At 41.5% G+C, this 24,195-nt stretch overlaps 1 protein-coding gene across 1 annotated transcript in view; it reads left to right on the top strand.

The window, feature by feature from the left end:
• Nucleotides 1–14,240: 14,240 nt before the first annotated feature.
• The window catches only part of HEPHL1 (hephaestin like 1), a gene marked incomplete at its 5' end in the record, with an annotated part of 35,023 nt that continues 25,068 nt past the window's right edge, over nt 14,241–24,195 (top strand). The window contains 4 exons of the mRNA XM_083363088.1: nt 14,241–14,410; nt 18,217–18,461; nt 21,083–21,295; nt 21,929–22,108. Coding sequence (XP_083219214.1) covers nt 14,241–14,410; nt 18,217–18,461; nt 21,083–21,295; nt 21,929–22,108 — 808 coding nt within the window. The remainder of the gene's footprint in view (nt 14,411–18,216; nt 18,462–21,082; nt 21,296–21,928; nt 22,109–24,195) is intronic.

Genomic DNA, 24,195 nt, shown 5'->3' on the forward strand with positions numbered 1-24,195 from the left:
GAGCTGTCATAAGTTGACTATATCCTGTGGATAAGCCTTGAGTCAGGCCAAAGCAGGAAAGAAAGAGTTAATTAGCAAGGTGCATTCAAAAAGCCTTGACAAATTCTTAACACACACACACGTGTGTGTGTGTGTGTGTATGTATATATATATGTATATGTATATATATATGTGTATATATGTATGTGTGTGTGTGTGCGTGCGTGTGTGTGTGCGTGTGCATATGCATGACACTATCCTTTTTCTTTTTTAAAATTTCTATTAGCTTTTCCTTCGTTAAAGAAAGTCAAAAATAAAAATTATTGAATCCTACAGGTTTTCCTTGTGCAACTTTCCTGGGGTTGGGGTGGGGTGTGGAAAATATGCTCAGAAGCAAGTTCTGGTGAGCAAACCCTAACTGTTTCTCATGGGATCCGGTTAACTCGAAGAGAGCTCAATGAGCTTGGTAAAACAATTGTAAAAACAAAAGCTCTTCTCCTTTTTTGTCCAAATGAACGAATGCAAGACACAATGCCAGCCATTCTTCTCACTCTTCCCCTTCTGCTAAGTCCTGCATGCTGAGGATTTGCGTTGGCCATGAAGGATGTGCCTAGTGTGTTTTGTCTCCCACGTTTTAATGGGCTGGCCACTCCACATCGGACAACCGGAATGGACAACTCGCCACAGCCAACTTGCCACGGCCAACTCAATGCAGCCAACTCACCGCAGGCCAACTCGCCATGGGACAACTCAACAGTTCAATTTCATTATTTAAAATCATTTTAAAAATTATTTTAATTTTTGTCATTCACATTTCATTTTGTCCTTCCTTTGGCATCCTTTCTTTCTTTAATGAATTTATTCTGATGAAAGAAAAATCTTCATCAGGGTCCAGTCCAAGCCGGGAATAAACAACATGGAGACTGCTTTAGAAAGAAGGTTGTAGTTTATTGAAGAGGAGAGCCAGACAAAAAGACGGCTCTGGAAAAAGAGACCACATGGAGCAGAGTGATGGGCTTTTATACCTTCTGGGGCTCTTGAGGTTGTTTCCTGTTCCTATTTGAGGCTTTGTATTCCTGTTTCATGTGTTTTGACCTGAGTCTGAGTGTGCCCTTTTGGTATTGGTGGGTTAATCCTATTATATCTCCTGTCCTTAGAATTTGGGTGGGGGTATGTAGATTTTAGGGGTCTTTGTCTTCCTAATTTCTAGCTTCCTGGCTCCAACCTTGCTGAATGGAGTATTGCATTTGCATTTCTAACAGATGGCGTCTGCCTATTCTAGACTTTTATAAGACTTGTGATGGTGTAATGGTTAGAATGCATCATTGCAGGCTAATTCTGCTGACTGCCAGCAGTTCGATCCTGACCGGTTCAAGGTTGACTCAGCCTTCCATCCTTCTGAGGTCAGTAAAATGACTCAAATATTCTGAGTTTGTAAACTGCTTAGAGAGGGTTGTAAAGCACTGTGAAGCGGTATATAAGTCTAAGTGTTATTGCTATTATCAGAAGACTATAAACAATCCTTCTTTCCTTACAACCAGACATGTCAAACTCGCGACGTCACATGACGTCGTGCAACGTATCGGGAGAGTTTTGCCATTGCCGGAAATGGGGTGGGCATGGCTTCCGGATGATGCAGCCGGCCCGTGGGCCGGCAGTTTGACACCCCAGCCTTAAACTCTCAAACCAGAGAGATGCAGATATTGTCACTGTGTTAAGAAATTTTATGAACTGGAATAGCCATAGCAAGAAATCAGCCAATGAGAACTGTTTTTGATTAAGACACTGTTTTTGATTAAGGCTTTGTGAGGCATGTGATCCAACCTAGGTCTGGGGCATGTGGTCAACCTAGGTCATAATTTGATGCTGACAAAGAAATGGAATAAAGAATATCTCAGTTATAGGTTGAGGATAAGATGAAAAACTATGTCACAAAGAGTTTGGTAGGGCATGGTGGAAGTCAGGTTCACTTGATAGCTATGTTACTAACTTAACAAATTGCAATGATTCACTTAACAACTGTGGCAAGAAAGGTCAAAAAATAGGACAGAACTCACTTAACAACTATCTCACTTAGCAATTAAAATTTGGGGCTCAGTTCAGATCAGTACAAAAGTTGAACCAGACCTTCTAAACTTCTGCAAATATCCAGTCCCCATCAATGCTAGTATCTCGCAAAATTCCATTTCAGCTGTACATGATATTGTCAGCTGCCACCTTATGCTAGCATGTGCTTCGCTATTATTCAGTGAGAGACTGCCATGAACGCTGGGGAGTGGGGAAATATAACAGGGAAGGCTTGTGGGGGGGGGGAATGAAAGTAAGTTCTGTATCTTCTCCAGACACCGCTTCAAGGTCACCCGGCATACCAGTTGCATACCAAACTGTGCCTGGGCTGTCTATTATGAAAACATCTTGCCTGAACTGTTATGTATTAAGCTTTATTGCAGACATGTCAAACACAAGGCCCGGGGGCCGGATCCGGCCCACGAAGTGGTTTCATGTGGCCCACGAAGCCATCCTGGAAATAGTGAGGGAACAGCCCCCACTGCCTTGGTCCTGGCCCTCCTTCTGCCAGAGACCCTCAGATCTGTCCCACTCCTGCCCAGGCTCCCATAGGCACCCTTGATGCAAATGATGTAGAGCTGGCCACACCCACCCAGTAGGCCATATGCACTCTAGCCACACCCACCCAGTAGGCCACACCCACCCTGGCCACACCCACCCGGCCCCCTGAGGGCAACCACAATGCTGATGCGGCCCTCAATGAAATTGAGTTTGACACCCCTGCTTTATTGGAAACCTAAAGCTGTGTTTAAGAGTCACCACCAGGAGGCGTTGAACTGTAACTGTTTTGGCAGGAAGCAATTTCAGCGGGAAACAGAGGTTCAATCCGATTGGTTGGTTGTGTACCTGGCCAGGTACTGGCCAGGTATATATAAGAGTGCAGGCAACCCCTATTCCCCAGTACAGTCACTTCCACCTAATAAAGAGCTGTTATGTTGTACTCATCATCTCGGCGTCCTTCCTGCTCTACAGAACCCACTACACAACATGAACCTCATTGGTTGCCTGGCGGTGGGTAATGGGAGGTAGCTAAGGGGTTGGGGAGTTGAACTTAAGAGATTTGGGTGCGCACTTCTCAGATGTGACTTTGCATTACTGCAATACACTAATAAAACTATACCTTTCTCAACAAATGGAGCCAAGGATCCTTTCTATTTAGGAGTTTAAGCTGTGGCAGGCCTACGACAATTCACCGTGGCCAACTCACCACACCAGCTCACCGTGGGACAACTTGCCATGGCTAACTCACAGCTGCCAACTCGCCACGGGAAAAGAGTTACACTAATACTGAAGAAATGATATAATTGTGAGAAGAATCCAGAGAAAGAAATATTTTGGGGGATATTAAAAAGGCAGAATATATTTCCCCAAAGGAATCACAGAGAAGATCTTTTAAAAAAAGACAGAAACCAGCCCCCAGAAATCAGCCCCCGTCCCTAAGGTATTCTGATTTTTTTTCTTACATTCAGAATACAGAATAACGGTGTTGGAAGAGACCTTGGAAGTCTTCTAGTCCAACGTTGGGACCATGTAGTTGCTAGAATCAGCCTTTGCTGATATTTTGTTAAAAATACTTCAAAAAAAGCAAAATATAATAAATACACAACTAGGTATTGCTTTATAGCAATTTTACTCTCTTGTGGTTTTTTGCAAACATTTCACTACCAAACTAGGTAACATCATCAGAGCTCAAAAGAGAATGGGGTTGGCTCTCTACCTTTTAGCACTGATGATGTTACCTTGTTGGGTAATTAAACATCTGCAAGCAAATCAGCAAGCTCAAAGAGAAGCTATATAACAGAATAAGAGTTGGGAGGTAATGACCTATAAAGCTTTAAATGGCTTGGGTCCGGATTATCTAAGGGAACACCTGCTGCTGGCATCAACTTCCCATCGTCCTGTACGCTCCCACAGAGAGGGCCTTCTTAGAGTACCGCCGGTTAAGGAATGCTGGCGGGTTATTCCCAGGGGAAGGGCGTTCTCTGTGGGCGCGCCGGCCCTTTGGAACCAACTTCCCATGGAGCTTAGGACTGCCCCCGACCTTCGCTCATTTCGCAGGGACTTGAAAACCTGGTTTTTCGAGCTGTCTGGCCCAGACTGAGGGGTTTTAATTATTTAATTAATGGGGTTTTAGTTTAAATTCAGGGATTTAATTTAATCTTAGTTTTAATTGATTTTAACTTTGTATGTTATGTATTTTAATTTTTCCCTGTAAACCGCTCTGAGTCCTACGGGAATAGGGCGGTATATAAATTTAAATAATAAATAAATAAAATCTTGGAAGTCTTCTACTCTAAACTGCTTCTCTCTATACCATTTCAGACAAATGCCTGTCCAATCTCTTCTTAAAAACGTCCAGTGTTAGAGCACCCACGGCTTCTGGAGGTAAGCTGTTTCATTGGTTAATTGCTGTCACCGACAGGACGTTTCTCCTTAATTCTTGGTTGGATGGTGAATGTCCTACCTAGACAGTTCAGTTCAGACTTTACATCTGCCTTTTAAGAGTATTTGGAAATTCAACTGGTACAGAATGTAGTGTTGTGGGCAATTGGTGCCTGTGATTCACAGCACATAACACCACACTGTTGGCTCCTAGGATTTATTTATTTATTTATTTATTTTATTGGATTTGTATACCGCCCTATTCCCATAGGACTCAAGATGCTTCCCTGTGCAATTCAAGATGCTGGTAGCTACCTTTAAAGACCTTCATGGCTGTAGACAGGGTTACTTACCAGATTGTCTCTCGCCAATTGTTTCTACCTGTCCTACTGGATCAAGGGAGGATCAACTATTAGGAGAAGAGCCTTTTCTGTTATGCACTTTCCCTTTGGACCCACCATTTGCTTGGAGATCTGATTAGCTCCAACCTAGCTGTTTTTTTTTTTTTTGCAAGGCCCTGAAAAATATAGACCGGACAGCCATTTGACTGAGATGGTATGAGATTCCTGCCTTGAACAGAGGGTTGGACTAGAAGACCTTCAAGGTCCCTTCCTGCCCCGTGATTCTAAGATGTCTAAGACCGGATTCAAATTCCCTGTGAAGCTTGTTTTGGCGTCCACGTCTGGAGCCCTAGGTGTCTGATGGAACAGATTGCCTGGCTTTGCTAATGGCTGTTGTTGATTCTTAAACCACTTACAATAATTATATGATTCTGAAGTGCATCTGAAGCGCCTTATAGCGATTTAATGACAAGGGAGCTTCATTTCAGAGAAAGGTACCCAGCAATTTATAAATTACGTCAGCCTTGCTGAGGGTTTGGGCAGCAGATAAAAAAGTTCTGGTTTGTGCACTTTTAAAAAAGTGACGTCACAAACTACCCAAAATTGCTTCTCTATGAATCCTGACTTTATAATTTACATGTGTGTTTAAATAAGCTAAGTCTGGTGTAGAATATTGTCTTTTCGTCTCCCACCCACTCCTTCACAGAAGAGATTCTGGATAGCATACCAATTTTACAATTTTTTTTTAAAAAAACCCTCTAATAATAGTGAGACAGAAATGGGTCTTTTAGTGGTCCTATCTCCAAAGAAGATCTGTAGGACAAGTGGAAATTAGCCTGATTCTTACTTATAATTATGATACCCCCCTGGTTTGAGGATCTGGTGGCTTATTAAGCTTATTAATAATAAATTAGAGGCTTCTATAAGCAATGAATTAACTTTAGCCAGAGTTATTAATTGTGTTTTTGTCTGCTAGAAATAACAGTGTTTAACACTTGCAAGAGCTGGAGGGGATCGACCATAAACACTCCATAAATTGACCGCAATGTCTCCTATGTAGACTAAGCAGCAAGTTGTGATTTTGACACTCAGGTAAAATACCTTGCAAGTAAAACCATTACTGGAATCAAGGAAAAGAAAGTGATAATGATATTTAGCTGAAGCGGTGGTTAGAGAAATCCAGACAAGGGTCCAGAGAAAAGTAAAGTTTATCATTAGCCTAGTACAGGTAGTCCTCGACTTACGACCACAGTGTAGCCCATAATTTATGTTGTTAAATGAGACAGTAAAGTTAGTAAAACAGTTGTTAAGTGAATCTGGCTTCCCCATTGACTTTGCTTATCAGAAGATCACAAAAGGTAATAATATGAGCCTGGGATATTGCAATCGTCAGGAATACATGCCAGGTTACCAAGCATCTAATTTCCCAAGGGGACGGTGCAAGGGTCATAAGTGTGAAAAAATGGTCATAACTCACATTTTTTCAGTGGCGTTGTAACTTTGAATGTTTACATCAGTTTCTGCTACCTGAGAGCATATAAATGTTTTGGGATGAAGGTGTCAGAATTCCCAGTTATATAACTCTTTTCTCTTAATCTTCGTTTCCACTGCTGCTATTAAGTTATTCTACTCAGCTTCATACTCTTTACCGTTCTTCAGTCACTTTTGTTGCATTTAGTGTTGTTGCCTTTAGGCACAATGACAATTTTCCTGATTTTTTTCCCCTTCATTTATTTTTGAGATGATCAGCCTTTGAATGGCACTCAGCAGCCCATTTCTGGTCCCCAAAAATAGTTCAAGATTGTACTGTTGAAATATGGTAGCCACACGTTGAACCGTGCAAGGCCACTGGGAGTCAAGTTGACCCCATTCCCACCTTTACTTCTCCAATCCACAAATCCAGAGGTCCCCAACCTTTTGGGCATCAGGGACCGGTTCTGTGGAGAGAGGTTTTTCTGTGGACTGGAGAGTGCGTGATTTTGTGTGCTGCCTGCATCCCGCAGATGGGGCTTTGCTTGTTTGTGTGGACTGGTTGCTGGCATGCCGCGGCTCGGTACTGGTCCACAGACCGGGGGTTGGGGACCACTGCAAAAACTGGGAAATCAGCCTCAGAATTACAAAGAAAAGCAGTTATGAGCATTTTTCTTCTTTTCTTTTTTTCGTTCTTTTTCTTTTCTATTGTTAAAGGTAAAGGTAAAGGTTCCACCGCATATGCGTGCTAGTCGTTTCCGACTCTAGGGGCCGGTGCTCATCTCCGTTTCAAAGCTGAAGAGCCAGCGCTTGTCCGAGGACGTCTCCATGGTCATGTGGCCAGCATGACTAGATGCCAAAGGTGCACGGAATGCTGTTACCTTCCCACCGTAGTGGTCCCTATTTTTTTACTTGCATTTTTACGTGCTTTCGAACTGCTAGGTTGGCAGAAGCTGGGACGAGTAACAGGCGCTCACTCTGCTACACGGCACTCGTTAGACCAAGCTAAATTCAAAACATTAGAGAATTCCTGGAAGGCTGCCATTCAGACAAATTAGCCTTCAATAGACAGGTAGAAACAAACCATTTGTCTTATGGTTAGTTTGTCAGAATTTTTTCTAGCTGTTTCCCTCTTAGAGTACTAATCTTACTTTATTATGCATTTATTGCACACTGCCCAGAATTATGATGGAGTCAGGGAGCTAAAAAAATAAGCATGATAATCTTTCCAGTATAGATTAAACAAATCTCCACAAGGAAGAAAACCTCTTGAGGTGCTTAGCTATCCATGGCTGGATTTTTTTATTCACCAGTTTTGTAAAATAAATATTTAATCTCCTTTTTTGTGGTGTTTTAGGTGGCATTATTGACTGTATTTTAATTTATTCTTCTATATGAATATTGTATAATATGTTCTAATTGTTTCCTTATTGGAAAGTAGAATATAAGTGCACAGGTAGTTCTTGACTTATGATCACGAGTCCAAAATTTCCATTACCAAGCAAAGCACTTGCGAAGTGAATTTTGCCCCACTTTATGACCTTTTTTTGCCGCAGTTGCTAAGCAAATCACTGCAGTTGTTAAGTGAATCATACGGTTGTTAAGCGAATCTGGCTTCCCCCATTGACTTTGCTTGTCAAAAGCGGCTGGGAAGATTACAAAAGGGGGGAATCACATGACCCTGGGACAGTGCAACAGTCAGAAATACATGCCAGTTGCCAAGCATCCGAATTTTGATCAATGGTTGTAAATGTGAAAACCCATCCTTAAGACACTTTATTCAGTGCCATTGTAACTTCAAACAATCACTCAACAAATGGTTATAAGTCAAGGACTACCTGTTGTAGCAAGTACATAAATGTAGACAGCATGATTTTAGGCAACTAAGACAGTCACTTAAGTGGAAGGCTCCAGTTTTGTTCATAGAATAAAATCCCATTCTTCGTTTTATTTATTTATTTTTTATTTTAATTCCATTTATATCCCGCCCTTCTCCAAAGACTCAGGGTGGCTTAGAAGCTTAGCAATAGCCTTCATTCTATGTATATACCTGCTTATTAGGGCTTTCACACACACCCCAAGCGGCATTATTACATTCATTCATTCGTGCGTGTGTGTGTGTGTGTGTGTGTGTGTGTGTGTATGCCTACCTAGGTAATGATTTGGGGTGACTTACCATTAATATAGTAGCATCTGGGGTGGGTGGGAAATACTGATCTTTAGCTACATTAAAAATATTTTGGATCTTCTGCTGTATGCATGATGCAAAATTGAATCATCCTACAGGGCAATTAACACTAAAACATATCGAAATACAAGTACCAATTAACCTGGGCTAGGTAAAATTAAGGATGGAGTTTTGAGGCTTATTTAGCAGATAGTTACTGCTGATATGGCATTCATCCTGCCCACAAAGATTGTAGTATAAATACAACATGATATTGACATTAAGTTTTACTCCCTGCAATATATGATGGAACAGTTCACCATATTGCATAATTTACCACATGGTGCTTCTCTCTTTTATTTTAATATAGGCTGACCTGAGCAGTGGTCAAGACATGAGCACAGCTGCTTATATACAGTATGTAGTCCTCAACTTGCAACAGTTTATTTAATGACCATTCAAAGTTACAATGGCACTGAAAAAAGTGACTTATGACTGTTTTTCATACTTATGGTCATTGCAGCATCTCCAGAGTCACGTGGACAAAATTCAGACACTTGGCACTGACTCATATTTATGACGGCTGCAGTGTGATCACCTTTGGTGACTTTCTGACAAGTAAAGTCAATGGGGAAGCCAGATTCACTTAACAATCGTGTTACTAACTTAACAACTGCAGCTATTTATTTAACAATTGTGGCAAGAAAGGTTGTAAAATGAGGCAACTGTTTCACTTATGAAAAAAATTTTTGGTTCAATTGTGGTTGTAAGTCGAGGACTACCTGTGTAGCAAAGTGTTATCGCTTATGCAAAGAGAGGATTATCATTTTTTTTCCAAGAACAGGAAGAACTCAAGTTGCAAAATTCTGGACAGTCTTAAAATAAGAGGTGAAGGTAAAAGTAAAGGTGTCCTTGTGGGTTTTATTCTTTAGGGCAGAGGTCCCCAACCTATGGGCTGTGGCCCACTACCGGGCCGTAGCCTCTTGGCCACTGAGGTGCGTGAGTAGCTGGGCAATGCATGTGCGCATTTGCACGTGCTCACCTGCCCTTGTGCCACCGTTGCCACGAGTGTTGTGAGGGCAGCAGCGGCTCTGCTAGTATTCTGTGGGCAGTGGCTTTGCCACGAACTTTGTACAGGCGGTGGCAGTGCCATGAGTGGCAGGTGGGCAACAGCACACCACACACAGGTGGCGGCATTGCCACAAACCTTATGTGGGCGGCAGCAGCATTGCAAGCAGTAGGCTGGCTGTGGTATGAGCCTTGCGCTGGTGGCGGCATCACTGTGGGCTATGGTACGAACCTCACGTGGGGGCGGTGGCGTGATCCTTGTGCCAGTGGTAGCATCACTGTGAGCCTCGTGGTGATGGAGCCACAAGCCTCACAAAGGCGCTGGAGTTGCTGAGATTCTTGTGTGCATGCTCGCAGCCCTGCTTGCATGGTTGCATGCTCGCCGCCTGTTTGTGCACACAAATGCACATGTGACCACATTCACATTTTCACATGCACACATAAGGCCCCTACCCCTCCCTCTCCCACCAGGCCGCCAGACCAGAAAGCTTGGAGACCCCCTCCTTTTTTTGAACCAGTGCTGTGCAAAGATGTTTCCATGGTCATGTGGCCAGCATGAGATCGTTCCGTAGCGCAGAGCATATGACGAAACACAGAACACTGCTACCTTCCCACTGGAGTGGTACCTATTTATCTACTTACGTTTGCATGCTTTTGAACTGCTACGTAGGCAGGAGCTGGGGCGAGGAACAGGAGCTCACTCCTCCATGCATCTTTTAAACCACTGAGCCACCACACTTAAAATAAGAGGAGAGCAGTAAGCAGTAAGAAGTAGGGATGCTGACTCAGGGTGGAGTGGGGAAAGTGAAATTATTAGGGTGAAGGGAAAAGAATGGAATGAGTTATAAAATTGTCTTGTGATTCACATGAAATCTCTGTGTAAATCGTTTCTAATTTCATGCAAGGAAGCAAATCGGAAATGCGCTTTCATTATGTGCATATCAGCACATTTCCATCTGTTGAACTAGCAATTAAATTAAGGGCAAAACATGATCTGATGTACTTTTAAAGGAGTTCCATTAAATTTGTGCCTAAGAAATCCGATTTGACATAGCTACCACAGCTTATGCCACTGGCCTCATGGTGTCAGTGACGTTTTTAAAAATATAATTCATGTCAATATGTGAAAACCTGAGGCAATTAAACTAAAAATATTGATTAATCTTGAGACTTATGATATAAATTACACCTAGGGGTCCAGCTTGACATTGAAACAATTGACTTGTCCATTATTTAGAGATCATAGTCTGAATTTGGTCCATTGTATTTGAAGTCCATTAACTGGACGTCTCATTGTATATGTAACTGATTTTGAAATGCATCTGTGGCGAAATCTATCTTTGCATTTTCCGATCTTCCAACAGAACCTTTTGTTTTTCTTACTTATTCTCCAAGTCTTGGGAGAATGCTTTATCTACTTAACAAATTTTTATGTTGCCTCAATCTTGGTGGCTAACAAGATGCTTTTCTGAACTTCTTTTGATGCTGTTTTTGAGCTTGCATTACTGCTGGATGAAGGAGAGAATGCAAATAATTGTGCGGTCCCAAAGATCCTTTTTCAAAAGGCAACCAGACTTTCATTTTCTTTGAATATGTTTCGCTTCTTACCCAAGAAGCTTCTTCAGTTCTGAAGCGTAATCCAATCCTATTATCCTATGAAAAGGATAACGCTACCATACATCAAACATAACTTGGAAACATGCAACAAACTATCCCAAAGAAAGGCAATTGGACTTCCTTGGTTTTTCCCCCTTGAAAATGTTCGCTTCTCATCCAAAAAAGAGAATGGTTGTAAGTCCAAGGCTACCTATAATGATCTTATACTAATAGTATTGCAATAGCCTTCTCATCAGGGACCGAACACTGGCAAAACGTCTGAAAGTAGAAGCAAGACACTTCTTCATTTTAGCCAGCAGCATGACAGGACAGGAGGCCTGCCAGTTTCAAGCAGGAAGAAGATAAGATGAGATGAGATAAGATAAGATAAGATAAGATAAGATAAGATAAGATAAGATAAGATAAGATAAGATAAGATAAGATAAGATAAGATAAGATAAGATAAGATAGATAAGATAAGATAAGATAAGATAAGATAAGATAAGATAAGAAGATAAGATAGATAAGATGAGATGAGATGAGATGAGATGAGATGAGATGAGATAAGATAAGATGAGATGAGATGAGATGAGATGAGATGAGATGAGATGAGATGAGATGAGATGAGATGAGATAAGATAAGATAAGATAAGATAAGATAAGATAAGATAAGATAAGATAAGATAAGATAAGATAGATAAGATAAGATAAGATAAGATAAGATAAGATAAGATAAGATAAGATAAGATAAGATAAGATAAGATAAGATAAGATAAGATAGATAAGATAAGATAAGATAAGATAAGATAAGATAAGATAAGATAAGATAAGATAGATGAGATGAGATGAGATGAGATGAGATGAGATGAGATGAGATGAGATGAGATGAGATAAGATAAGATAAGATAAGATAAGATAAGATAAGATAAGATAAGATAAGATAAGATAAGATAAGATGATAAGATAAGATAGATAAGATAAGATAAGATAAGATAAGATAAGATAAGATAGATAAGATAAGATAAGATAAGATAAGATAAGATAGATAAGATAAGATAAGATAAGATAAGATAAGATAAGATAAGATAAGATAGATAAGATGAGATGAGATGAGATGAGATGAGATGAGATGAGATGAGATGAGATGAGATAAGATAAGATAAGATAAGATAAGATAAGATAAGATAAGATAAGATAAGATAAGATAAGATAAGATAAGATAAGATAGATAAGATAAGATAAGATAAGATAAGATAAGATAAGATAAGATAAGATAAGATAAGATAATCTTGTCATTTTTTACTGTGGGCACAATGGCACACATCAAAAATGAAATTTAGTTGCCCGCTCTCAAAGTGAAACACATACATGACACACACCTAAAACATACTGCATACAACATATGTATAGACCCACACCCATAACAATAAAATATAAAATACTGTCCACCTTAAATATATAACGGAAGGAGGAAGCTTGAGAGTTCACAAGGTTAATGCTGTACGGAATGAAACTATGGCTGAATCTGGATGTTCTGCTATGGATACCACGAACCCCCCTCCTCCCAGAAGGCAACAAGGAAAACAGATTGTGAAGAGGATGTGTGGTGTCCCAGATAATCTTATGGACCCTACTCAATCAACGTTTCTGTGCTATGTCCTGGATAGGACGGAGGGAACTGCCAATGATCTTTTCAGCCATCCTCACCACTCTCTGCACCGCCTTCCTGTCTGAAGCAGTGATGCTTCCAAACCAGACTGTGCTGCTGTATGACAGGATGCTCTCAATCGTCCCCCTGTAGAAAGTGGTCAGGACAGGGGAAGGAAGATGAGCTTTTCTCATGCGACGCAGAAAGTGCAGACGCTGCTCTGCCCGCTTCACCAGTGTCTCGCTGTTGAGCGACAAGCCAGCCTACTTGTTAGCTGCACACCCAGGAATTTGATGCTGGTAACCATCTCCACAGGTGAATCATTAATGCACAGAGGAGTGTGGCTATGCCTGCCTTTTCTGAAATTGACAATGAACTCTTTGGTTTTTCCGGTATTTAAAACTAGGCTGTTTTCCTTACACCAGTTCACCAAACCCCCTCAACCTCCTTGCGGTAAGTTTCCACATTGTCATCACGAATAAGGCCCACTATTGTTGTATCTATTGTATCTACTACTATACCATTTCAGACAAATGGCTGTCCAGTCTCTTCTTAAAAACTTCCAGGGTTAGAGCATTCACAGCTTCTGGAGGCAGATTGTGCCACTGGTTAATTGTTCTAGTTGTCAGGAAATTTCTCCTTAGTTCTAGGCTGCTTCTCTCCTTGTTCAGTTTCCATCCATTGCTTCTTGTTAATATTTTCTTAGACAAATTCCGCTCATTTTGGTGGCCCCCAGGGGGAGAGCGTTCTCTGTGGGCGCGCCAGACCTATGGAACCGCTTGCCAGTTGGGCTCCGGATGGCCCCCGACCTTTGCTCCTTCCGGCGCGATCTCAAAACCTCTCTTTTTGAACAAGCTGGCCTGGTCTGATGGGTTGGGGTTGGGTTTTGTAATCGGTTTTAACTTCAATATGTATTAATTTATTACGGGCATTGTTATTTAATTACTTTTTAATTTTTGTATCTTGTTTTTTTATTATGTATTGCCCTGTTCACCGCCCTGAGTCCTTCGGGAGAAGGGCGGTATACAAATTAAATTATTAAATTAAATTAAATTAAATTTAATGAGTGTCTAATTTTGCGGGGGTTTTTTATTTGGGATGCCAGAAAATGTTCACCCAGAAATGATTGTTTGCATCTGTTTACAATGATTAAGTTGCTGCTGCTTATGAAACAGAAAAAGACAGTTCATAATCAAACTTACAGGTAGAGGGACCACATTTGCTTGGGAAAAGTAAAGAGAAAACTGAAAAAAGGGGAAAAAATGGAAAGAGATTCATAAGGATAATACAAAGAATGTTTACATTTATAACTTTGCTTGGCAAGAAGCCCATCATCAGAGCAAGCCCATGTGGTATCAGGCTTCCCTCTGTTCGCTCATGTTTTCTGCTCTGCCCTTCCTCAAATTAAGCATGGGAGGGGCGTCACTTTTCTCCCTGCTTAATTAGCTGGGATTTTTATAAGCAGGAGAGGTTGAGGCGCTTTTGCTAACTCCTGGCTCGAACAGCACACCCTTGCACACCCATGCCTTCTGTAAAACTGCTCGCTTGCCTTTTAATCTGTATAATCCTGCCGTTTTTAATCTTAATCCAAGCAACCACCAGAATCTATTACATTGGAGCTGTGGAAGAATATTGGGATTATGCACCCACGGGGAAGAATCAGATCACGGGACAAAAGCTCACAGAAGACAAGTAAGATCAGAATTCCTTGTTGCAATGGCAAAGGTTTTTTTAAAGTTATTTCATCCCATTGGATAAATTGTGTATGCCACCCCACCCCCACCCCGATGCAGCTTGCTGGCTTAGTGGCTTACATGTTGCTGGCTTTCTATCATTTCAAAAGCAAATCCAGGCAATTTTTAACAGCAGCCTTAATATTCATCTTGAGATTGTGTTTTTTGTTGTTGTTGTTGGTTTTTGGGGGGAAGGGGGTGAAAAAAATTGTGAAACATGATAATGTATTTCAGGGCAGATCCATGTCACACAAGTTGCAAATATTTATTTATTTATGTATTTGTTGTTGTTAGCTGCGAAGTCGTGTCCGATCCATCGCGACCCTATGGACAACGTTCCTCCAGGCCTTCCTGTCCTCTACCATCTTCTGGAGTCCATTTAAACTCACACCTACTGCTTCAGTGGCTCCATCCAGCCACCTCATTCTCTGTCGTCCCCTTCTTCTCTTGCCCTCAATCTTTCCCAGCATTAGGCTCTTCTCCAGTGAGTCTTTTCTTCTCATTAGGGGGCCAAAGTATTTGAGTTTTAGCTTCAGGATCTGGCCTTCTAAAGAGCAGTCAGGGTGGATCTCCTCTAGGATTGACCGGTTTGATCACTTTGCAGTCCAAGGGACTCGCAGGAGTCTTCTCCGTCACCATAGTTCAAAAGCCTCAATTCTTTGGCACTCAGCCTTTTTTATGGTCCAAGTTTCACTGCCATACATTGCAACTGGAAAGACCATAGCCTTGACTATACGCACTTTTGTTGACAGGGTGATGTCTCTGCTTTTTAGTGTGCTGTCTAGATTTGCCATGGCTTTCCTCCCCAGGAGCAAGCATCTTTTAATTTCTTGGCTACAACCTCCATCTGCAGTGATCTTGGAGCCCAGGAAAATAAAATCTATCACTACCTCCATTTCCTCCACATCTATTTGCCAGGAATTGAGAGGGCCAGATGCCATGATCTTGGTTTTCTTAATGTTAAGTTTCAACCCAAGTTTTTCACTCTCCTTCTTCACCCGCATCAAGAGGCTCTTTAGTTCTTCTTCACTTTCTGCCATTAGAGTGGTATCATCTGCATATCTTAGTTTGTTGATATTTCTTCCGGCAATCTTAATTCCAACTTTTGATTCATCTAACCCTGCCTTTCTCATGATGTGCTCTGCATATAAGTTAAATAGGCAGGGCGAGAGTATACAGCCTTGACGGACTCCTTTCCCAATTTTGAACCAATCAGTGATTCCATGTCCAGTTCTCACAGTTGCTTCTTGGCCCACATATAGGTTTCTCAAGAGACAAATAAGATGGTCTGGTACTCCCATCTCTTTAAGAACTTGCCACAGTTTGTTAGATAGCGCCCAATGTTCAGGTCTGTCAAGATCCTTCTGTATCTTAAACCTATATTCCTGAGTGTTGGCTATTCCTGCCAGCTTGGTGTCATCTGCAAATTTGATGAGTTCCCCATCTATCCCCTCGTCCAAATCATTGATGAAGATGTTGAAGAGCACTGGGCCCAGAACAGAGCCCTGGGGCACCCCACTACACACTTCCCTCCATGTAGATATGGTTCCATTGAGGACCTCATGCTGAGTACGACCAGTCAGCCAGCTACAAATCCATCTGGTGGTGATGCTACCTAAGCCACATTTTTCTATCTTATCAAGTAGTATATATATTAATGAAGGAGAGAAGCAACCTGGCATTAAGAGTAACTTCCCTACAGTGAGAACAATTAACCAGTGGAACACCTTGCCTTCAGAAGTTGTGGGTGCTTCACCACTGGAGGTTTTTAAGAAAAGACTGGACATTCACTTGTCTGAAATGGTGTAGGTTCTCCTGCTTGAGCAGGGGGCTGGACTAGAAGACCTCCAAGGTCCCTTCCAGCTCTATTCTGCTTGATTGATATTGTTTGTTTAATCATGTACTTTGATTTATTTGTGTCTTTTTTTAAATAATAATTCTGTTTTGTCTTTTTATTAACTTTTTTTCAATACCTTTAGTTTAGCATTGACAAGTTTACATTTAATGGACATTTAAAGTTTGTTTCTTTATTTAGAAAATATATATCTTAAATACATAACTCTTGGTGGCAGAGATTTTGCAAAAAATAAAGTTATACACGAATCCCATACCCAAACAGAATTAAAACAATTCAAACAGAGAAAAAAGTATCCAGAGTTTCAAAACAAACACATGTATATCAGTCATTCCTTATATCCAAGCACTAATGCCTGAGGAAAATGTTGTAGACTTCTAGGACAGCGGCCCCCAACCTTTTGGGCACCAGGGACCGGTTCCATGGAGAGAAGTTTTTCCTGCAGACCTAGGGGGTGTGGTTTCACACGCTGCCTGCATCCCGTGGAGGGGGCTTTGCTTGTTTGCACAGCCCGGTTGTTGGCATGCCACAGCCCAGTGCCGGTCTATGGACCGGAGGTTGGGGACCCCTGTTATAGAAGGTCAATAGGGTTAGATCCTCCCAAATTTCAAGTTGAGTGTTTGCCAACGTCAAATTTATGAACTTATATGTATGTAGGTATATGTAAGGGGGTGTGGTGGTCAAGCAATTAAGTTCTGGGCTTGTTGGCCAAAAGGTTGGCAGTTTGAGTCCCTAGTACTATACGACAGGGTGAGCTCCTGTTCCTGCCAACCTAGCAGTTCGAAAGCATGCAAATGTAAGTAGATAAATAGGTACCACTTTGGTGGGAAGGTAACAACGTTCCGTGCTCCTCAGCATATAGTCACCCTGTCACATGACCACGAACAACACAGGCTCCCTCGGCTAAGAAAGAGAGATGAGCAACGCCCCCTAGAGGCGGACACAACTGGGCAAGGGAAACCTTTACCTTTATGCAAGTAGATGAGAAATTACCTCATGGCAGAAGAAAAATGGAGCTGGAAATCCATATTCAAGATATAACTCATTTGTGTCTTAAATTTATGAGTACAAGGTTCTACTTATCTTCTATTTCTCACTGGTTATCATTCATCACAGCTCCACATCTGTTAACTGAACCCCGGGTCATTCAAATGAAAGCACTGTTGGGTACTTGCCATCATGCTCTCTATTCTTCTCGCCATTTGTGAACAAATATTTATCTGGAAACACTCGTCCCATCCTACACTTCTGTCATATTTATATTAAATGACATATTGCTTCTCTCTCTTTGCTGGTTTGTTTATTAGGGTATCTGTAATACCTGAATTTCAGATTCCTAGATTTTGTTTTGTATCAAGCTTAAATTAATATACACATTTAATCTTTTTTTAAAAAAAAATATATCCCCATATTCTGGAAAATGGAAGTGATACGGTACCGGTAGTCCTCAACTTACAGCCACAATTGAGCCCCAAATTTCTGTTGCTAAGCGTGAAGTTATTAAGTGACTTTTTCCCCATTTTACGAACTTTCTTTCCACGGTTGTTAAAATAAATCACCGCACTTGTTAAATTAGTAACGTGGATGTTAGGTGAATCTGGCTTCCCCACTGACTTTGCTTCTCAGAAGGTCGCAAAAGATGATCACTTGATCCCAGGACTCTGAAACCGTCATAAATATGAGTCAGTTGCCCAGCATCTGAATTTTGGTCACCTGCCCATGGGGATGCTGCAACAATTGTAAGTATGGAAAAAAAAAAGATCATAAGTCACTTTTTTCTGCGCCATTCTAACTTTGAACAATCACTAAATGAACTCTTGTAAGTTAAGAGCTACCTGTATTTTGAACTTTAATCTTCTACCGTGATGGGAACCTCGGCTGGAAATGGGTTTTGCCACTTTTCATTGTAGGGAGGCAAATAAGACTATGAGAAGAGGACCTAACAGGATTGGACAAGTTTACAAGAAGGCAATTTTCAGACAGTTCACCGATGATTCCTACTCTCACGAGATTGCCAAACCATCTTGGCTGGGTGTTCTTGGTCCGGTGCTGAAGGCTGAAGTAAGGGACACCTTTGTGATTCATTTTAAAAACTTTGCTTCCCGGCCATATTCTGTACATCCGCATGGCATCTTCTACAAGAAGGACTCAGAAGGTAAAACAACTAAATTCTTTTCTTCCTTTCTGTTGCAGAAGTTGTTGTTAGTTGCAAAGTCGTGTAAGACCCATTGCGACCCCATGGACAACGTTCCTCCAGGCCTTCCTGTCCTCTACCATCTTCTGGAGTCCATTTAAGCTCACGCCTAGTGCTTCAGTGACTCCATCCAGCCACCTCATTCTCTGTCGTCCCCTTCTTCTCTTGCCCTCAACCTTTCCCAGCATCAGGCTCTTCTCCAGTGAGTCCTTCCTTCTCATTAGGTGGCCATAGTATTTGAGTTTCAACTTCAGGATCTGGCCTTCTAAAGAGCAGTCAGGGTTGATCTCCTCTAGGACTGACTGTTTTGATTGCCTTGCAGTCCAAGGGACTCACAGGAGTCTTCTCCAGCACCACAGTTCAAAGGCCTCAATTCTTTGGTGCTCAGCCTTTCCTATGGTCCAACTTTCACAGTGATATATTGCAACTGGGAAGACCATAGCCTTGATTATAAGCACTTTTGTTGGCAGGGTGATGTCTCTGCTTTTTAGTGTGCTGTCTAGATTTGTCATGGCTTTCCTCCCCAGGAGCAAGCGTCTTTTAATTTCTTGGCTGTAGTCCCCGTCTGTGGTGATCTTACTCTCCAATAATACTGCTAGTGTGACTCTGGAATAATGTGCTGGAACTAGATTGAAATGGCCTGGTCCTTCAAACCTCAGTTAGTCTGCTGAGATATATAAAAATATCCCTTGATGTATTGAGCCATATTCTGGATCAGTCCAGTGCACTGATTCTCACAATTACCCAGGTAATTCCAAGGAGTTCATTAAAAAAAAGGCTATCATTCAGCAACCAGCTCAAAATTAAGGATGTTACAATGTCCCATGATCATGTGATAACCATTTGTGACTTGCACTGCCAGCTTCTGGCAAGCAAAGTCAGTGGGAAAGCCAGCAGGAGGTCACAAATGGCAATCCCATAGCTGCAGGACACAGACTGCGCAGGATTCGCCTAACAATAGCAACTCTTACTGTTGGAACTACTACTGTAAGTTGATGCAATCACATGACATTGTATTTTATAACCACATTACTTAGCAACCGCATTCTGGTCCCATTACCATCGATAAACAAGGACTACCTGTATTTCAAGAAGGTTTTTTTCAGCTTTTCCCATTGAGGACCTGTCACAAAAGTATGTATAGTCAAGGCTATGGTCTTCCTAGTTGCAATGTATGGCTGTGAAAGTTGGACCATAAGAAAGGCTGAATGCCAAAGAATTGAGGCCTTTGAACTATGGTGCTGGAGAAGACTCCTGTGAGTCCCTTGGACTGCAAGGCGTTCAAACTGGTCAGTCCTAGAGGAGATCAACCCTGACTGCTCTTTAGAAGGCCAGATCCTGAAGCTAAAACTCAAATACTTTGGCCACCTAATGAGAAGGAAGGACTCACTGGAAAAGAGCCTAATGCTGGGAAAGATTGAGGGCAATAGATGAAGGGGACGACAGAGAATGAGGTGGCTGGATGGAGTCACTGAAGCAGTAGGCGTGAGCTTAAATGGACTCCAGAAGATGGTAGAGGACAGGAAGGCCTGGAGGAATGTTGTGCATGGGGTCACGATGGGTCGGACACAACTTTGCAACTAACAACAACAACAATACTGCACAAGCCAGAAAGAGGGCAGTGAAAATATCTACAGATCCCTCACATCCTGGATATAAACTGTTTCAACTTGTACCCTCAAAATGTCGCTATAGGGCATTGCACACCAAAACAACTAGACCCAACGACAGTTTTTCTCCCCATGCCATCACTCTACTAAACAACTAATTTCTACAACATGGTCAAACTATCTAGTAAGGCTGTATTATGCATTACCATTATTCCTCTCATCTTTCCTTTTACCAATCTCCTACTCTACTTATGACTATAACGTTGTTGCTTGTATCTTACGATTTATATTGTTTTATTTAGTATCCTAATATGATTTATGTCGATTGCTTATTTTAGTGTCCTGTGGCTAAGTGTTGTATCTTATGATTTATGGTGTATTTTTATGATGACTATGATCATGATTTATCACTTACTGCTTGTATGTACACTGAGAGCTTATGCATGGGAGGCAAATTCCTTCTGTGTCCAATCACTTGGCCAATAAAGAATTCGATTCTTATTGTGGGTTCTTGGCCGCATGGTCAGACAACAGACAAAGGATTCAGCATGGCAGCTCTTTATTGGTGGTAGTGCAGGAAGAGAACAAAGGGGTTACCTGTACCCCCTTATATACCTGGCCAGGTGCACTGGCAGCCAATCCCTAGTTTGGGTTTTCCCACTGAGCACTTACCAGCCAATCCCGTTACAGCACAGCGCCACCTGATGGTAACAACGAACTGCTGCTTATATTTTATTATCCCCATACATAACTATTCTATTCTATTCTATTCTATTCTATTCTATTCTATTCTATTCTATTCTATTCTATTCTATTCTATTCTATTCTATTCTATTCTATTCTATTCTATTTTTTAAATGGCACAAGAATAAGAATAAGCACCTTTGAACTTTGGAAGCAGAAAATGTGCTGCTACACCGTTAAATGAAAATATTACAGATTCAGACAGTCTTCTTTCCTTATCTGTTTCAGGGGCTCTGTATCCTGATGGAACAGGTGGAAAGAGTAAAGAAGATGACTTTGTTCTCCCTGGGACCAATTACACATACACATGGCCAGTTACTGAGGATTTTGCACCTACTCCTGCTGATCCACCATGTCTAACCTGGATTTACCATTCACACATTAACACCCCAAAAGATATCAGCAGTGGGTTAATTGGACCTTTGCTGGTTTGTAAGAAAGGTAAAGATTTTAATTAATATGAATATTAATTAAGACAAGACACCAGAATACAGTATACATTGACAGCAAACAGCAACGCCTTACTAGCAGTGATGATATTACCCAATAAGGGTAATGAAACATCTGCAAGAGCATCAAGGACTCCTCATTTCAACCCTGAGCTACAAATATTCTCCTTCGTTGATAATTATGTAAATATACATATAAAAATGTCACATATAAAAATTGAATTAAATGATATAGGGAGCAAGACATTAAAATAAATGTATCCCCTCTCCAAGAATTCCCTGGTAAGCATTCAACAATCTCTTGTAGGAGAATGTGTAGGAGAATTTGCACATTACAAAGTGCACGTTGTTGGAATTAAAGTATTGTCACCTGAAATCCTGCTGTATTTCAATAGTGCACAAAATCTGGCAAACATGCAAGATTTGGGCAATATTCAGTTCTTTAAAAAATGATTTTGGCGTTCCCCGGATGCCTGGTATCTGTGTGGGCTGGACTGCTGTTTCTTCAGTACATTATTTCTAACTTGGGGTTCGTTTCAGAGTAAGAAATTTTGCAGATTTGACCACGTTCCAAATAAATGTCCTTAAGAGGGGTTTTGTGGTTTTTTAAAATTTCTTTTTAAAGGAGTTTTAGACAACACGTCAGCTTCACTGGCAGACAACTTCAAAGGCTTTGCCCTGATGTTCAGCAATATAGACGAAAATTTCAGCTGGTACCTGGATGAGAATATAAACACTTTTTGCTTAGATCCTAGTACGGTCGATAAAGAGGATGAAGATTTTCAGCTCAGCAATTTTATGCTATGTAAGTTGTTGCCATAACCGATGCCATTGTAAGAGGCTGTTTTATAGCCATAGTTGGTTTGGAGTGTGAGATCTACCGTAGCTGCTGCAGCTTTTCTTAAGTAAGAAATTTGAAATGGTAAGTTGTTGTTCTTAGCTGCGAAGTCGTGTCCGACCCATTGCAACCCCCTGGACAACGTTCCTCCAGGCCTTCCTGTCCTCTACCATCTTCTGGAGTCCATTTAAGCTCACGCCTACTGCTTCAGTGACTCCATCCAGCCACCTCATTCTCTGTCGTCCCCTTCTTCTATTGCCCTCAATCTTTCCCAGCATTAGGCTCTTTTCCAGTGAGTCCTTCCTTCTCATTAGGTGGCCAAAGTATTTGAGTTTTAGCTTCAGGATCTGGCCTTCTAAAGAGCAGTCAGGGTTGGGACTTCCGGTGGCTCCGCGGCGACGGAGGGAGCCTTCCCGGGCTGCCCGCGGCTTAGCTGGTGTTTTTTCGCCCGAAACAGCGCCGATCAGCTGTTCGGGCGAATCTGAAGCCCCCTCCTCGGGAGAAGAGGAGGAGGTGAGCCCCCAGGTGGGGGTTGAGTTCTCCGGGGCCGCCTGAGCTTGGAGCTTGGGCGGCTGAAGGATTGAACTCCCCCGTAGCCTGGGCTGCTCCCAGCTGGCTAGCGTCTCTGCTCCGGACTTCATGGAGCAGAGCCAGGCGTCTGCGACCATCCCTGCTTGAAGGAGAGACTATGAAAGGGAAAGAGCAGGCAGAGCAGTACAAGAGGGAAAGATGAAGAGATGAAGAAGATTTTATTTTACTCTCAAGCTTGATGGACTTTGCTTAAAACTTAAAGTGAAAGTGCGTCACAATTGTAAGTAAAAGATGGCGGCTAAACCTCCCCCTAGAACTTTTCGGAGTGCTGGAAATTCTCCGGTGCAACAACAATCATTGCTGCAGGCGTTGCATTCTCCTGATGTATTGACATCGAAGGATCTTGAAAAACATACCCAGTTAATTTTGGAGTCAATGGGTGTTAAATTTCTACAGATGGAGGAGAAATTGGAGAAATTGGAGCAGAGAATGGAAGAAAGGATGGAACAGAAACTTAGAGAAATGAAGGTAGACATTTTGTCCTCAGTGCAAAAAGTTGCTAAATGTGTGGAGGTGCTGGATGATCAAGTGCAAGATTTGATTCAAAAGAATGCTTTATTAGAAGCAAAAGTATTGGAAATTGAAGATTTAAAAGACAAAATCGACAGTGAACAGAGCTTGGCTCAATTTTACCAGATGCAGTTTGCTGTGAGAATTAGAGGCCTAAAAGAGAATATTAAGGAAGATTTAAAGCAGCTGGTTTCTGAGGCTTTTGAGGGAGTATTGAACCATCCAGCATCTGAATTAAAACAAGGTATGGACAAAGTGTTTCGTGTGAATTCGTGGATTGCTAAACAGAGAAAGTTGCCTAGAGATGTGGTGGTTTATTTTGTAAAAAGGGAAATTAGAGATGAAGTTATACAAGCTGCCTACGATACCAAAGTTGTGATTGCTGGTCAACAAGTTTTGGTTCTAAAAGAAATTCCTCCAAAGATTTTAAAGAGAAGGAAGGATTTTATATTTCTTGTGCAAGAGCTCAAGCAAAGAGATATAAGGTTCAGATGGGAGATCCCAGCTGGGTTGAGCTTCATGTATGATGGCAAAAGGTACTGTTTGAGTAATGTGAAGCAAGCGCATGATTTTTATAATAATGTCTTGAAAGTAACCCCATCAACACTTCTGGAAGCTGCAGAGGGATCTGGAGAAGGAGAACATCAAGAGGATGAAGATGCACAGATAGACGAGAAGGGTACAGGAGGAGTTCAAGCTGCAACTCTTTTGGATGATCTTAGAGAACAGAGGGTGACGCGTGCTGCCTTAAAACGCTCAAAAAAGGAAAAAAAATAAGATCAGTAGAAATCTATGGAACTTCCACAAAATATTTATAGTTAAGTGGTAGTTGTGTTTTTTTTTTTTAAAAAAAAAAAAAAAAAGTTTTGGGATGCTATGTATGGTAATAGATTTTTTTTTTTTAATTTGGAATTAATGGACAACTTACTACAGAGGAAGAGGAAGAAAGTTTT

This window comes from Vipera ursinii (assembly GCF_947247035.1).
Source record: "Vipera ursinii genome assembly, chromosome: 4".
Classification (NCBI taxonomy): domain Eukaryota; kingdom Metazoa; phylum Chordata; class Lepidosauria; order Squamata; family Viperidae; genus Vipera; species Vipera ursinii.